At 38.7% G+C, this 17,808-nt stretch overlaps 1 protein-coding gene across 1 annotated transcript in view; it reads right to left on the reverse strand.

Moving 5' to 3' along the window:
• Nucleotides 1-13,462: 13,462 nt before the first annotated feature.
• LOC133441753 (protein kinase C beta type) overlaps nt 13,463-17,808 on the reverse strand; it is a 46,306-nt gene continuing 41,960 nt past the window's right edge. The window contains exon 17 of the mRNA XM_061719387.1: nt 13,463-15,019. Within this exon, the coding sequence (XP_061575371.1) occupies nt 14,867-15,019 (153 nt within the window). The 3' untranslated portion in view covers nt 13,463-14,866. The remainder of the gene's footprint in view (nt 15,020-17,808) is intronic.

A 17,808-nucleotide genomic window follows, 5' to 3' on the forward strand; every position in this document is an offset into this window, starting at 1 on the left:
TGAGGACCAAAAAAGGTTACAATAAATTAATTATTAATGTTGGCAAAACAAAATCAATATTGCTTTGTTCTAAATATCAGTTTAAACCTGAACTAATATTGAAATTGAATGTAAATAATATTTCTGTTGAACAGGTCTATGAGACAAAGGTTTTGGGTGTAATTTTAGATCATAATTTGTTATGGTCTAAACAAATTGATTCTGTAGTTTGCAAAATGGGAAGAAGCGTGTCACTAGTGAGAAGAATCTCAAAATTTGTATCTCTAGATGTAAGGAGACAGGTTTTGAATGCTTTGGTTTTGTCGCAACTAGATTATTGTTTTGTAGTTTGGTCTAATATATTTTAGTTAAAAATATAAAGAAATTACAAGTGGCACAAAATAAAGCTGCACGTTGTGCTTTATCATGTCCTTATAGATCTAATGTGTCCAGCATGCACAAAAAACTAGGCTGGTTATCTGTAAGACAAAGGTCTACGTATGTTATGTTAAGTTTTCTGAGAAATATACTGGTGACACGCTCTCCGAAACAACTGTATGACAGATTCCATCATCATTTTGCTCACCATGGTTACAATACTAGAATGACATCAGAAAGCAGGTTCATACTACCGAGGGTGAGAACAGGTATGATTCAGAGAACTTTTTTTTACAGAGCCATGGTTGGCTGGAACTCTATACCAGTTTATATTTCACATGCAGGTAGCAAAGATTGGTTTAAGTTTCAGTTAAAACAATATCTTTTAAAATTTTATGAATGATGATTTGTCACTTAGAGGGAACAAAGTGAAGGTTGAAATATAATTATAGGTAGTGTAAACCCTATTGTAATAAGGTGAAAAGTGGTCAAATAATTTTAGATAAGGTCATTCCAGGCAGGCATTGGTTATATAGGTGTTTTATTTGATTTCATTTCTATGTATGCATGTCTGAGAATGATGGTGATGTGGTTATCCTCTGTATAGATTGTGATTAAGGGAGTTGTGTCTATTATTGTTTTGTTTTGTTATGTGTAATGTATGTCTGTATGTATTATGTGTTAATTTGTGTGTTGTGTGTATGTCGGACCCCAGGAAGAATAGCTAATGCTGTGGCTAATGCTAATAGGGATCCTAAATAAAAAACAAAAAAAACAAACTCCAGCAGCAGAGTTCTGAATGAGCTGCAGTTGTCTGACTTTTTAAGTAGACAAGTTTTTCAAGGTCATACTGAGACATCCGTTTTTTTTATCCTTGATAGTAGGCTGAATTTGTTATTGCCTTAATGTGTGTTTTTTTTTTAAATTTAGGCCCGAGTCCTGTGGGCATTTCTTCAGCTTTAGAAACTTCCTTAGGCTCTGAATTGACTCTAGACTGTGTCGTTCTTGTAGACCTCCCTGAGCTGCCCCCAGTTGTCAATAGAGCGAAATCATCCACGCGTCTGTTAGACTCCATCCCAACACGAGTACTCAAAATTGTTTTTTCTTTCATTGGTATGACAATACTGGAGCATATCAACCTATCCTTAAACTTTTAAAGTTGCAGTAATTACAACTTAAAAAAAAAACCTCTATTGACCCAGACATTTTAGCTAATTATGGACCAATTTTCAACCTTCCATTTGTATCTAAAATCCTGGAAAAGGTCGTTGCAAACCAGTTAACCACAGATTCCAGTTTGCTCATGTTCTTCAGAAATACGAAGGTCTGCTACAGTGTGCCAATCTTGTTCAGTTTATACCAGCCCTTGGGTAGTAATTTGGTCAATTGCGTTGAGAGACCAGTTGACCAATTCCATGATTTTAGAAATGTTCGGAGGGGGATATACAAGGATATACAAGGAGAGGCTCCAGATAGATTGACAAGACAAAGTGCAGCAGCAGGGGAGTGGGAGAAGAAAAGCCTCGGCCTTTGCCGAAAGCAGAAAGTGATATTTGCTAAACTCTAGTTTGTTAGGGCCAGTACTCATAGCTGCAGCTACAGGACAAGACTAGAGCAGGCTCGTCTTAAACATAGCCTCGTCATAGATATGCTGCCATAGGCCTACGCTGCAGGGGGACATGATCCACTGACTGATGCCTCTCAGCCCTCCTTCTCTCCTCTTCTTCTCCTCCTCCTTTTTTCTTCAGATCAACACTCCTATTAATTAGAAGTACCTCATCATAATTGTTCTCCATTGTTCTTGTAGTCTGTTGTGCTTGTCTGCTCCCTGCTTTTCTCTTCTCTGCAAGTTTGCAAGCCAGAGTTTCAGGAGGTGCATCCTGACCTGTAGTCCCACACTCTGACCACGTCGGTGTCTGCTGTCTAGATCTGTTTATATGGTCATCCCTTTAGTTCACGAACTAACCATGTGTCTCTCCTTTCTCTGTTCTTCATTCTCTCTGTCTGTTCTCTCTTTTCCTGCCCTGCCCAGCTGGCCTTCGGCAGGAAGGTCCCCCCTTATTAGCCACGTCCTGCTCAAGGTTTCTTCCCTCCTAAAGGGGAATTTTTACCTGCCACTGTTTGGCTTAAGGTTTTTCTGCCACTAAGGGAGTATTTACCTGTTATTGCTTGTGTAATAATTCCTCAGGGATCATGTTCTGGGTCTCTGGAAAGCGGCTACAGACAACTTGCATTGTAAAAGACGCTATATAAATGAAATTGAATTGAATTATTTTAGAAGTAGTATTTACTTCCCCATGTTTGGGATTCTGTGGGACACAAGGGATGTTTACATTATTTAAAAATATTTTCAGGTGCAACTCTGTGTTTTGAGTGGCTCACATTTCCCCTTCTGTCAACTAAAGACATTTTAAAACCTTCTAATAAACAGGGTACCATCTTATTCTGGGAAACATCACAATTTCCGTAATCCTTGTAATCCCAAATTCGTGAAAAATATCCACCTATTTCAGACCTTATTACTTCAGTATACTTTCAGCTAGAGACACCATTCAAACTTCAAACTACTCAAAAGACATTAAACTCATAACATTGTATTCTGCTTTTAAAGGGTTTTATTATTTTTTAAATATTACCCTTTAAGTTTATGACAAATTCAGTGTTGGTAATGGTTTCCTTTTGTAGAGCCTTCAGACATCATTGAAAAACTTTGTTGTACTTGAGAGGTCACGACTTCAGCATACCTTCAACTAGAGAGACCGTTCAAACTTTAAACAGGTCACAAGATGCTGTTTAAGGTCTGAAAAATAGCAGTTTAACTTTAAGGATTTTTTGAGAAATTTTCCAACATACAACATATTTTGTTCAGCCAATCCTACTTTCATCTTCTCTTCTCTTCATCTTCTTCTCTTCAACTGTTCTTATCTTAAGGTTGTTGTTTTTCTCTTCAAGTTCATCTTCCTGTCTTTATTTCTCTAGCTCCTCTCTCCATCACATCTTCATTTCAGACGTTCCTCATTTCAATGCCTCCTCTGATCTTCAACTCCTCTTACTTTTTTAACATATTTTGATGTTTTCAAATGTCTGAACTAGGTTCTACCATTTTCTTCACATTGTCACCTGACTTCAGCAATTTCTTAAATTTTTTGCTGTTTTTTTCAGCAATGTTTAGCTCTCATTCAGCCCCTCAGTATTGAACCCTGCATTTTCAAAAGGAAACACAGCACTTTCACTGCTGCTGACCAGCCCGGCTTGTTCACTAAACCAAGAAAACACATATTTAGAGTATTTTTCCTTATTAGTGATTTTTAATTGAATTATTGATTAAGACTAAGTATAGTATTACAGAACACAACAAAGAATAAATGTTTTACCTTTTACACCTGTCTTTGCAATTTTGATTCAGTTTAAGAAAAATCTCAACACTGTGGACACTATTTTGTATATGGAGTAAAACTTTTTCCGTCTCTTTCTTAATAAAGTGACAGAGATATATAAATACAAATGTCAGAAAAACTTTAACAACAAGATGAGGCATGGTATAAATATCAATCTATATTGTTAGGTATAGTGGTATATTCTTTGGGCTAAGGATGAAAACCTTTCCACTACAGTCCCTAAATCTTAACTACTAAAAGTGTTGCAGAACCTTTTTTATTTCTCTCTGTAAAAAGAGTTATTGGTCCATCTGCATCACACACTTCAAATTCTATGTTGTGGTTCACATCCAAGTAATGAAAACAAGTGTAATGTCAGCACAGTCTCAGAAATATAGTATATATTTTGTGCTGAAAGTAAATGACGGGAAATGTCAGAAATATTCATGTTAAAATGAATGTTCATATTACATTCAATATTTTAATTATGAAAATACTATTACATAATACTGTTATGGTTTAATTCCGCTATTGAATAATCTTAGGAAACCAAGCAACACCCCTATACCATATAACAATAAATTCATTGACCTTGTTTTTCTCTTGGACATTTGCGATTTTTACTGTGCTGTTGTCAGTCCAGCATGTTTACAAGTGTTACATTCAGCTAATGAATAATCTTAGGAACACAAGTGATGCCTCAATAGCATACCAACAAATAAATGTACTTTTAAAAAAAATATTTGTGATGTTTAGTATGCTGTAGTGAGTCCAGCACATTTCCAAGCATTCTACTAGTTGATGACAAGACAGCATAATTACAATTTATAATCAAAGAAATGGCATATATGTAAGATATAAACTTTGTTTTCTGGTCTGCGTGCCTGATAAATGATAAATAACCTAAAAAAAAAGACATGATGGAAAGAAACAAAATGTGTAGGAACAGGAAGTGGCAACAGTTTGATTCGTATTTTTCCATAACAGTACTAGTTGTAGACACCCCACCCCTAACCCTTCATAGATAGGGATTATTTTAAAGAATGAAAACTGCCATTGGCTTACTGCCTAATTACCATCTTTTCCATCTCGCTGGAAACCGAGAATAGAAACACATCAAATTCAAGGTTATCCACTGCGACAAGTTACCCTCCTCGACCTCCTGCCTTTGTCATGTCTGTCTATACACTATCCCAGGGGTGTCCAAAGTCGGTCCTCGAGGGCCGGTGTCCTGCATGTTTTAGATGTGTCCCTTTTTTTTAATCAAACCGTGATACAAGGAGCTTGGTCATCAACAGAACTATCCAGACTTTGATGACAAGGTGCGACGACCGTTAATTTGAATCAGGTGTGTTGATGCAGGGAAACAACTAAAACATGCAAGGACTGCGGCCCTCGAGGACCCACTTTGGACACCCCTGCACTATCCTCTATCTTGGAATCTCACCATCCATCTATCCCTTGTTTCTGTAGCTCTGAGATCCCGAAGGACAGTGATCCCATGAAGTCATTCCTGCTGGTCAAGTCCCAGTCCCAGATCTCCACTGACAGACGGCGGTCTTTGTCACATTCTTTGTGAGTTTACTGGGAAATCACAAGACAGGGGAGGGCATAATCATATGATATTGTTCTGTAAACAGGTGAAAATAAAAATCATATATAATCTCACAGTGACCCAGTGACCCAGAATAGCTCAACAACAATGAGCAGAAACAGGGAAAAGAATGAGGACGGGGTCACTGCTCCAGCTAGTTTTGTGTTTATGAGAGTGAAAACAAGGTTGAGAGAAGATCCATACAACAATTCAGAATAAGATGCTGAACTAAAACTTATTCATGACATGACCCAGGATGAAAAATGTCTCACAATGTGAATGTCTCGTTCCAGGTGGGGTTGAGGCAACATTTAATGGTCTTCGTCTTCTGCTTGCTCTCACTCTTGGGGTCCGGGATCAGCTTGAGCTTGACGTACGGGTCCGACAGGCCATTTGGGTCCATGGGCACCAGGTTCTTCGCCTCTTTGACTGTGAAGGGTTAAAGATATTGAATTAAAAAACAAGTACCAGAAGAAGTACAGATCCCATGATAACACACCTTTTGACCATTTGGTCCAGTATTTGTTTACAAAATCAATGCGCAGCTGTCTGGGAGGGAGAGCCGGCACATGGACACATTTACCAGAAGAGATGTGGGTCAATCATTGGATCATTGAACGACTAATGGGCTTTCCGGTTTTAGTCTTCGGCTAATAGACCACTTTTTGTGTGTGCGCATGTGTTTGACAGAGATAAAAAGTGAAAATGAACAGAGTAACAGAGAGCGCTCACTAGTGGGGCTGATATCTGAATGCGTGCTCACCTTTCCGTGTGATCTGTCACACACAGACGGCAACACAGGATGTTTATCATGCAATCTGACCAAAAAAAAGATAAAAATACATCAGCTAATTTAATTCAAAAACAATAAATGCACTTTAAAGGCAAAACAATATGGACAACATACAGACACCCTGGCGTTTTTAAAACTACGACTAACAGACAGAGGGAGCTCTCCAGCCATCTAGGATGTCTATTACTTTCACACAGCATCTTGCCAGAGTTTTGCAGTGTAATGCAGTGTAGTTTATGCACCATAATAGGTATAATAGATAATAATAATTCATAAAAAACAGGAGAAATGGCTGCATAGTTGCAGAATGGAATCATGGATCTCTGCAGTCTTGGAATTTGTGCTTGGCGCTAGTCACTGCCAAGCCTTGGTAGTATCGTTGATTTAAATCTGAGTAGAAGTAGCCAGATGGTCTGAAAGACTGAGCTGATGAATACTGCCTTACACAAGTAAAAACATTGAGTGCTCAAATTGGTAGCCTGGTAGTCGTAGTAACAAACTGGTAATAGTCAGACCTCACATTGTACTTTTTGTTTCCCGAAGGATATACAAGAAGTCTTGGATAGTTCGGGAAAACCATCCAAAACAGCTCAAAATGTTTGAGCAGAAATGTGGATATAACCTGATTTACATCGAAATACACAGTAGTGTAAGATTAATGAGCAATATTCAGTATATCCACTAGATGGGATGCTGGTTTGATGCGCCGCTCTAATCAGTGTGTGGTTGGAGGAGGTGGAGTGGGAGAGCTTTATCACTCGCTGTCTGTTCTGTTAAACAGTCTGACATCTTCAAGTGGAAGGTCTCAACACACATCACTCATTCATACAACTTTATATAAGGCTCACTCACCTACACCAAACATTAAATCTTTATACTCTTTAAAGAGGGATGGCACACTCTTGATGTAATAGAGTAAGAGAAGAAAGGGCAAGTTTATTTGTATAGCACATTTCCGAAACGAGGCAATTCAAGGTGCTTTACACAGTACAAACATGAAAAGTTAAGAGGAAAAAAAATTATAAACTACAATGCAGTGGTAGAATAAAGAAAAATTAGACTGAAGCTAGAGTTACAGTTTAGTACTGAAATTAACATTTAAATCTAAATTCAGAATTATTCCAGTAAAATGCAGCTGTAAACAAATTAGTTTGTTTACATAGTGACATGTGACTCATCTGAAAGTTTTAAGTATTTAAAGACTAGTTTGCTGTTTTTCTAGGTCTTAAAGTGGTAGCCGAGAGATATATTTAAGATTATTATAATTATAATACATACATACATACATACATATAAATATATAAACACATTATTGTGTAATATATATATATATATATATATATATATATATATACATACATACATACACACACACACAAGGATTTAGGGTTGAGGCGCAACTCTTACCTTGGCACTGGAACCCCTGCTTCCCAAAGCCCCTGCAGACAGACAGAAAATGGAGATGTCAAATTTGGGGAATGCACAAACACACAGGTACCAAATATATCCCATCACACATGGTGGTGGAGGTCAGCACACACAGCTGCAGCTGCAGTAAGCTGCTCCTCTCCAGCAGTATTCCTCCATCCGTGGTGCTGGGGAATTGTTGAGGACCGTGGGGAATGGCCATCTCAGTTTTGATGCTGACAGTGATATAGCAGGGAATGAAACCTGCCGTGTCAGGGCGCAGCAGCAGGTGAATCACCCGTGTCCTTTTCCACGTAGAGGCGCACTCACCAGATGAAGTGCAGTGGCTGCAGAAGGTCGGCTGCTTGAAGAAGCGCGCGATGAACAGGACTGTCTCAGAAAATTAGAATATTGTGATTTTGTGATTCATGGTTTACAGCTTAAGAAAACTCAAATATCCTATCTCAAAAAATATGAATATTATGGGAATCTTACTCTTAAACTGTAAGCCATAATCAGCAATATTAAAATAATAAAAGGCTTGCAATATTTCAGTTGTAATGAATCCAGAATGTATGACATTTTTTTTTTTTTTTTTTTTTTTTTTTTTTTTTTTTTTTTTAAATTGCATTACAGAAAATAAAGAACTTTATCACAATATTCAAATTTTCTGAGACAGTCCTGTAGGACACCCAGGTTTGGAGAGCCGCGCGAGCTCACCGGTACCTCTGCGTCGCTTTTGGGGTCAGCCATCTGAATGAGGAAGGAGTGGTCGTCCGAGAGGCCCGATGGCTGAAGACAAACGCCAACAATCCTACTTCCCTGTTAAGAAGAAGTGTCTGGGTGTTGTCTCTGAAAAGTTGAGCTCCACCACTCTGGACCAAGTGCCAACCATCTAACTTGTGACTTGAGGCTCATGCTCAAGCAAGTCTTACATTTTCGTTGATTGTTTTTTTTTCATCATAAAATAAGTCCTCTGTTGATGTCACCTCTCGAAAATAACAATTTATTAATGTATGTATTCATTTCCTTTTTACTATAGCCTGCAAGCCTGAAATGGAGCAATGTATACTAATGTATAAAAGATGTATACTAACATAGATAAAGTTGATGAGACAAAACGTGGTCCAGATCAGGTTCACTGCTCCTCACCCATTGAAAGCTTTGGATAGACCAGTCATCTCTTTTCAACAGACACGCTTGTGTGTAGGAGGTTATGTGTGAAAGACGGGAGCTGCTTTTTCTTGAATGTTTGAGCCTGTGATATTACAGGTTTCGCATGAAAGAGTTTGAAAACAGATCCGGGCTACCTGCCGACAAATCTATAAGCTGATATAGCAGCTACAGTACAGGTTTTAGCTGCATGATTCCTTCAGTGGAAAATCTATTTACACCAGTCGCCATGAAAATAATCATGTGTTTGCATTGCTGCACCAAAACACACTGAGACTTTGGAACAGGCAGTGTCACTACTTTGTTTTGAGTGTATTCAATATATTTATTCAGCATGGACAAACTGATGCCTGATAGATAATGGACCAAACTGAAAATGAATATGACTTGCAAATAATTCAAGAACTCTATTTATATTCAAATACTATGCAGAAAACTTAATTTCAAATGGTAAAACTAAAAAATATTGTTCTAGAAATAATGAGAACAGAAATCATTTAAACTGGGCTAAGGTCCAGAAAAGCTTGTATTAAGAGAATTCATTGGATAATCAGAATCATATTCATCATTTGTCTTATTAATCACCCATCTCCATCATCATCCACGGATGTATTCACTATCCTTCCTCTGTGCATATCTAAACACTCTCAGTCCGGCTTCTTTGACTTTCTCTCCACAATATCACATGGGTTGTCCTTCTGATACTTTCGTTCCTGTTCTCATTCATCCCGTCAGCTAGGATACAGCACATGACCAAGACTGTATACCGTATTTAAGTTTGTTTATCAAATCAATTTAAGGAAACACATTCTTCACCATATCTCCTATATTCATATAAAAATCAGAATGTGGAACCCGTATAATTTTTTATTTTTTTTTAAGAAATAAAATGATAGTGTTGAATTATAGACATGGCCCTTGTGCCATTTATTTACACCCAAAGTCCAGTAAGCTGCTGTGAGAATAGATGTGTAAAATGTTTAATGCAGTCGTAAACCTCCAAGACTAACAGGAGGTTTCTTAATGTTTGTGGTGAATCAAATCTGAGCACTACGCTAGCACTTAAAGCCTCTTTCTTAAGTCAGTGCACATTCCTACTTGCTGCATTAGTGCCACTAACTGTTGGGAGATGGGGTTGCACAAACCTTTAAAGGAGCTTGAGGCAAGAATAAGAAATGAGACTCATTAGCGCCACGGCGACCGTCGGGGGTACTGCAGCCAACAGCGAAGCTGGCACGGGAGAACGCGCATGCAGCGTCATTTGACGTCACATCCGCAGGACAGTGCGGGAAATTCGGGCCCGGAATTGCAGCACACAGCCTGTTCAAGGCAACGGAGAGATACGCTAGAGGGCTCATTCTTTTTGGTTTGGAACGCTTCATCTGACATTATTACTAGAAAACTTAAAACGTATACGCATTTTTTTCATAAATCCTGCCTCAATCCTGCCTCATGCTCCTTTAATAAAATAGTTCCTGGTCAAAAGGACATACAGGGAACTTCAGGGAGCCAGGCAGATTTCCTCTTAAGCCAAAGCCCCTGTGACCGCACCACTACAACTGTCCATGGTACTTCTGATGGCGATTGTGTTTTCATTTTTGATGTGAATTAAACCAGCATAAAACACATTGCAAGAGACTGAATCACTATGTTTTTGAAAGGATTTGTTTCAGCTCTTTATTCAATGGCTTTATGCAGCACAGCTATTAAACGAGATAATATTATTCACAACACTGAATGATGCCGATTTTGCTTATAATCAACAGTGTAGTAGGAAACAAACAAAAAAACTATTCATGACAAGAAATACAGGAGTGATGTATACCTGCTGATTGTTACATAAGCAATGATTGCTGGTACATTTGATATCCATCCACTACATATATACACTTCTTTCTATTCAGCGATGAAATGGTGAGCTTATCACAGATGTGTTTGGGTGAAAAGCACGGTACCCCCTGGACAAGCCCGGATTTCAAAATGTATTCATTTCCCTTTGAAGATTTTAAAAATATTTTTGAATTGAAATTAATTTGCTATATCAACTTAACATTTTAAATTGTGGTGATGTTTTGATACAGTTTATTCCTGTTGCTCCCAGGTGTCCTAATGTATGACTTCTTGTTGAATGAAAAACAATAAAGGATTTTGACTAAAACAGTCTGTTTCAACCTGTTTTTAATTTTATCTGTTATTCAGCGACCAATGACAGACCACAGACAGCATCTGCTCAATTTCTACTGCTTTTCTGTTAATTATAACAACACCTGGTTAAAATCTGTCAGGACTGTTTCAGCAGAACTGCCTCCCCATTATTGTGGGTAGAACTGGTGCTGGACTTTAGAACAAACACTCACCCACACCATCATTGACCATCCTTGTTACGGACATTGGGGTGGTAAAATCAAACTGATACCTGGGTATTCTCCTGAGCAATAGACTGGATTGGACTAACAACAACACTGCGCTTCATAAGAAAGGGCTGAGCCGACTCCATCTGCTCAGGAGACTCAGGGTTTTTGGCATGGCAGGGGATCAGCTGTTCTCTTTGGTGAGGTCTGCTGGGACAGCAGCATTTCAGCTACAGACAAAAAAGAAAACAATGTTGAATTGTTGAAATGGTTTGAATTTGGAAGTCACTTTTTAGTCACTTTTTAGCACATTTATAACAATATTTGTTAATGTACAAATATATGAAATAGTCACATTTAAATATTAAAATTAGAAGAATGTGAAATTAATGTACTTGTATTGGAGGTGGAGGCCAGGCTTTTTTGCTTTTTTTTTAAAATAATGCTCAGCCCTTTACTTTGACATCAGCGGAAGTATCCTGATTCCTCCTTTTTAACACCTGTCTTTCATCAATGACATTAATGGGAAAGATGTACAGCAGGCCAGGGTAATGAAGGATAGAAATTGAAGTTTATTGACAGGTGCCAGAGTACTTTGAAAAAGTGATGAATAAGGAAAATTAAAGAGAACAAAGAGCAGAAGAAATGTCCACTGTGGACCAAGAGGTAGCAAGGATTAGTAAGACTCAAGTAAAGAGGACATGCAAGAGGATGAAGAGTGGAAAGGCAGTTGGTCCTGATGATGTATAGTAGAGGTATGGAAGCATCCAGGAGAGGTGGCAACAGAGTTTATGATCAGGACATTCAACAAGATCTTAGAAAGTGAGAGGATGCCTGAGGAATGGAGGAGATATGTGCTGGTGCTGACTTTTAGGAACAAGAGAGATGGGCAGAGTTATAAAGTTTTTGAGCTATACAATGAAGTAATGGGAAAGTGTTGTGGAACTTAGATTAAGGGTAGAAGCAAGCATTTGTGAACAGCAGTATGATTTCAAGAAAGAGTAGAACAGATGCGATATTTACTTTTAGGATCTTGATGGAGAAGTACAGAAAAGGTGAAAGGGAGCTGCATTGCTTCTTTGTTTACCCTGAGAAAGCATATGACAGCAGGGAGAGGAGCTCTGCTACTGTATGAGAAAGGGGTAGCAGAGAAGTGAGAAGATTCAGCAAGAATGAAAGAAAACATGAGTGAGACTTGTGATGTTGTATGGTTAAGAGACGGTGACACTAATGAAAAGAGAGAAGCCAGAGTTGGAAGAAGCAGCAGTTAAAATGTTGAGATTCTCTTTGGGAGTTACGAGGATGGACAGGATCGGGAACAAGTACTTCAGAGGGACAGCACATGTTGGATGTTTTGGAGAGGAAGTCAGGGAGGCCGGGCTGAGATAGTTTGGACATGTACAGAATAATTAATATATCGGTAGGAGGATGAGGTTAGAACTGCCAGGAGGGAAACTTAGACGAAGACCAAAGAGGAAATGGTTGGTTGTAGTGAAGGAGGACATGAAGTGATTTGGTGGTGAAAGAAGAGGATGCCAAGGATAGGGTCAGATAGAGACGGATGATTCACTGTGGTGACCCCTGAAGGGACCAGCTGAAAGGAGAAGAATCATCATTTATGATAAAGACGCGACAGACATTAACAACATACCTCCACCTGCTAGTTCTCCAGTGACCAGGATAAGTAGGTTTTTGGTGCTCCGACATCAAAACAAGGTACCGAGTCATCCCAACGAACTACTCAAGCTCAGCTATGTCCCGCGGTGCTGTGGGCTGAAGTGGCACTGATTTCACATTGGTTTCAGAACTGCAAACAAAAGCACAACTGAGAAAGACGCCTCGAAAACATAGATGGTTTTAGAATTGATGGCAAGAAGAGAAAAGATTATGGGATTTGATTCTAGACATTTGATGTTGAACTGACACCAAATAAGTGAGGCATGACAAAATTGCGTGCCGTTTCTTGGTTTCAGCGTGGTTTCCGTTCTGTTTCTGTGAAAATTTTAAATGTGGCGTAGTGACCAGCTTCGTGCGTAAAACTTGAACATGACTAATCCCATGCCGGTGAACATGTAAAGCAGTCAGAGGGATTTAAAGCTAAAACTCAGTATCATCAGGCTGAAGATTTGGGCGATGGTTCCCTGTTGGTTCATCCATAAAAGGACTCATTGCATCTTCTCCCTCTAGGATTTGTTACATTGTTATATTAATAAAAAATAAATAAAAAAGATTGTTCCTGCAACATTTCAAACACTTTCTAAACATATGCTACACTTGCAACAAAGGCATCCAGGTATCATCCCAAGTTTTACTTTTGGTAATAAATGCTGTTTGGTCGGCAGATTAAACATATTCTTTTGTTTCCAAATAAAAATAGAAGGAGGCCAAAACAAAGGCCAGCATATTGAAATGGTTTTACGAACGTTCATTTTAATGTCCATTCAGTACAAGCCGCTCCTACATATAAAAGACGGCGCATGCATCACACATGTAGTCTTTTCACTTTTATTTGTCCAGGTTGTCCTCTCTTCCTCTCGACCTCCTGCCTTTTGCATAGTAAATCTCCCCTCTTCCCTCATTTCCTCATCTTGTCTTAATTATGTTATTACTTTAAATACAGGGTGTGACTGGTAGCTGGAGGGAAAGGGAGAAATGAAGCAGGAAAAGGGAAAAAACAGAGAGAGATTGTGAGGTAAAAGATTGAGAAGATAGGAGAGAAAAATTGGGAAAATAAATTAGGAAAAAAAAGTGGAGCAAATATAGTTCAGATAGAAACAGGATGAGGCTGAGAGGAATATCACAAGTGTACAGTAACATAAAAACACTTTTAGCGGCAAATCCCATTCTTATTTACACACAGAAACATATACAGACATATAACTCTACAAGTTCATTCATACAGTTTTACTTTTTTGTCAGGGACTCTTGCTCTGAGCTTCATAAAGCAAACTTCAGCTGTGCATATTCCAACACTATTAGAGATAGCAAATACAGCATTCAGGGTAAAAACTAAAGCTGGATCTGAGCATGGATACTTCAGAACGGAGATGGATGGAAATAGGAGATCTCGATTGTTCTTTCCTCTGTGAGGTCAAAAGCAAATGTTTGAAACTACTGTACCAACAGACATGACATGCATAGAGGAGCTCCACCACAACGACTGTATAGGCATACACAGCACTAACCCACTGCATACACAGTGCCATAGAGAAAGAGAGAGAAAGCAAGAGAATAAAGACATTTTTACACATCACTGCCAGACTGGCATTTTTCCCTCTTTTTTTTGCATCATTTTGGAAGACGAGACGTGCTTAAGACTAAGTTCAAGACCAACTTAGATGTGAGGTTAAAAATCAGGGCCGTCATACTTCTAAATCTTCCTTATGTGCATGAGAGAGAGTTGCATCATGAAATGTTCATGATGCAACACTTTCAGGCTGAAGAGAAGGAGACCAAGTAAGCAAACTCTTCACGATCAAAGGAGCACGAAGTTGCACATCTACGGTGATTGTTGACCTGCCGTTTCCTGAAAACCAGCCTGCTGCTGCTTTGTGGTTTAAAGTTAAACTCAGTTCTGCTGTAACCACAGCCATCTGCAGGATTTGACTTCTTTTGTTGCTCGTTTTTGTAGATGCAGTGACTTATTATTACCGCTCAAGTCAGGCGGTGTTGTGCACTGAAGACCTCTTTGTGTGTAAATGAGATATGGTGGCACTGACTGTGGGTCGTGCTACGTTTTTGGATAAATCTTTGATGAAATGTAACCGGAGGGTGTGCAGTCTTGTCTGAGTCGCATCTGACCGACGGAATCCCCTCACACTTGTATGATGAATTCAGGATTGGTGTAGGAGAAGCCTTGAAACTCGTTCTGGTCCAGGTTCATGATGAAGAGCTTGTCTGTGGGTGTTAGCTCCACCGGCATCTTTGTGAACTCCTTGTCAAAGTTGCCAACGTCTTGGCGAGATTTCTGCCACAGAGAGAGAAGAAGGGAGAAAGTTAGAAATATAAAGCAAGAGTTAAGGTTAAAATAAAAAAAAAATACTTTGCAAAAAAAATGAAAGCAGGATTGATTATAAGCAAGAAGACCAACTTCATAAAAGCACAGTGAAGAAGGGGAAAGGAGGAAGCTTGTACTTGTAGGATGATCAAAGACACATACAAATATACATACAATAATCTGCAGAGTCTGACAGTCAATTTCAAAATATTTATAAGTCCCAATACTCTTGACAGGTGGTCGACATGTACGTACTTATGAAAAAATGACCTGAAGGAGATTTAATGGTGTGACTACATTCACTAATCAGATCCCTGCGTAAAGCTTGATTTACAGGCCCAACTCTGCAATCCAAAAAAAACAAAAAACATTCAACGTCATGGTGCCGTCGACCACAGAACACCTCCAGACATCCTGTGTTTGTGGCTCACCAGATATTTCCGTGGTACTAAAAGTGATTTGCACATTATAAAAAGGTATTCAATGCTGCTGATTAGTGTATATCAGCATTATCTAAACAAAGTTTTAATAGGCTTCAGACACAGTTTGTGAAAGCCATTAGAAGTATGAGATAAATCTGAATATGTAGTGAGAATCCTGATTGAATCCAATGAACTCGGGCAGGAGAAAATAAAGTCTTCCATACAGCCCATCCCACAAAAAAAAAATAAACTAAATAAAATCAACACTTGGTTCACAGTCTTAGAAGCTTTTATTTTCACACAGGTGAGAGAAATATACAGCCTCTTAATTATCTTACTGTTACCTAATGCTGGCAAAAAAGCAGTTAGCATTTAGCCTGACATTGAAGATGAAACCAAAAACATCAATTCGAGTTCATCTTCTCTCCTTTCTGAAGGTTTTAGTTTATTTCATACATTTGCATACTGTTGTCACATTCCTGCTCATGATTTAATAATATCCTTCAATCTACTAGTGACAGTAAAATTGAACCTCCTCGTGCATTTTTTTTTGTAACTACGATTTTTGCAGAAGCTCAGTGGAAAGAACTCTACGGCACAAGACGTGCTCAGGTATGCAACAACAATTTAAACGAGTTCTGTTCTTTTAAATCAAATATTTACTTTTCCTCTTCAGGCAATAATAAAAGACATTATCTCGGTGCAAGTGCAGCATTTCCTGATCCGCTTGCATGTTATGCTAACCTAATCATCTCTGTTGCACAAACATTTTTGCTTCCAGCTTCTGCAAAGCAGTGGGACACGTGCAGATTCGACTCAAGCAATCTGATTCACTGTACATTCCTTGAAATCATTAAGTATGTTTATAAAACCTTGTTACTGAGAACAGCTGTCCTCCTGCAGCTAGAAACTAAATTGGTTCCAGTGGAGACTAAAAAATAAAATGGTTGTAAAAAGACAACAATGATGTAAAAAAAATAGTGGAGAACTCTTCTGCTCCGGGGTCGACTGCAGAGGCGGGTGGTTGTTGTGGACTTGTCACTACCCTTTTATTATCAGTTTGGTTTTTTGTTAACAGTAATCCAGTGCTCCTTTCATCCCACATCTTCTTGCTGGAGTATTAACATGTACTGTCCTCATTTTGTAAAAATGTTTTTGAAATTATTTGCATAATAGTAGCTTTGATATCCAAATCTGGAGCAAGGATATAGTAGCAGAGTGACACTTATTTGTCTGAATGTTAGGAATAAAATTCTTAACTTTCTATCTCAATTAAAAGCCCAGGTGAAAAGATTTATTTTCATGTTCACTATAAATGGGACAAAAGCATTTAAAAAATCTGCTTTAAAAAAAAATATAGTTTCAAATCAGAGTATAGTTTTGATTTAGTCAGCTTAGTTTTAGGTGTCATCAACACCTGCATTTGCTTGTAAATGGCAGCTAGAGTAGATTATACTACACATACCTGAAGGGAGTAAGTTGACACACACACACACACACACACACACACACACACACACACACACACACACACACACACACACACACACACACACACACACACACACACACACACACACACACACACACACACACACACACACACACACACACACACACACACACACACACACACACACACACTAAAGACAAACCCGGATAAACTACATAAACAGCAAACCACATTAACAGCAGAGATGGAGAAAAAGCTCCAACAAAAAGACAAAGAGAAGAAATGCTTCAGTACAGAGGCAGACAAAGACCATAATAGACCAAAAGTACAGCTGGGAAGGATTTCACACAGGGAAGCAAAGCAGTGAGCCCCCGGCGAGACAAGTACACTAACACATGCCACACAAGCAGGCAAGCATTTAATCTCCTACCTCCTCCCTTCTTCTCATCACAGGCCTCCGCGCTGAAATAATGGGGCTGGAAAACTTTTCACCACTAATTCGGCACCTTGTGCCAGAGGCAGATGTGCATTTTCCACAATGTTTGTTTGCTTTATGCAGACTGATGTAGTTTAACACCTTCTATAGCACTCATTGCTAGTGAATACAATAAATGGCAACTTTTGAATTACAACCTGTAAGACTTTCAAAATATCAATCTACCAAAGCAACATTTTGACCCATGTTAAACATATTTACAGAGTGCTGAGTGGAGATGGTCCAAGAAGACTTGCAGTACTACTTTATAAATCATTGTAGGGGAAGTTAATCCGGCTGAAGACGTATTCAATTCACGTCAGTCATGTTAAAAGTGTATACCGGATCATCGAGCGGATAAAGCCTTTGGACTGAATACAGATGGCGGTCACCTGTCAGCATGTGAACA

The sequence above is a fragment of the Cololabis saira genome, chromosome 1 (assembly GCF_033807715.1).
Source record: "Cololabis saira isolate AMF1-May2022 chromosome 1, fColSai1.1, whole genome shotgun sequence".
In the NCBI taxonomy this organism is placed as follows: Eukaryota; Metazoa; Chordata; class Actinopteri; order Beloniformes; family Belonidae; genus Cololabis; species Cololabis saira.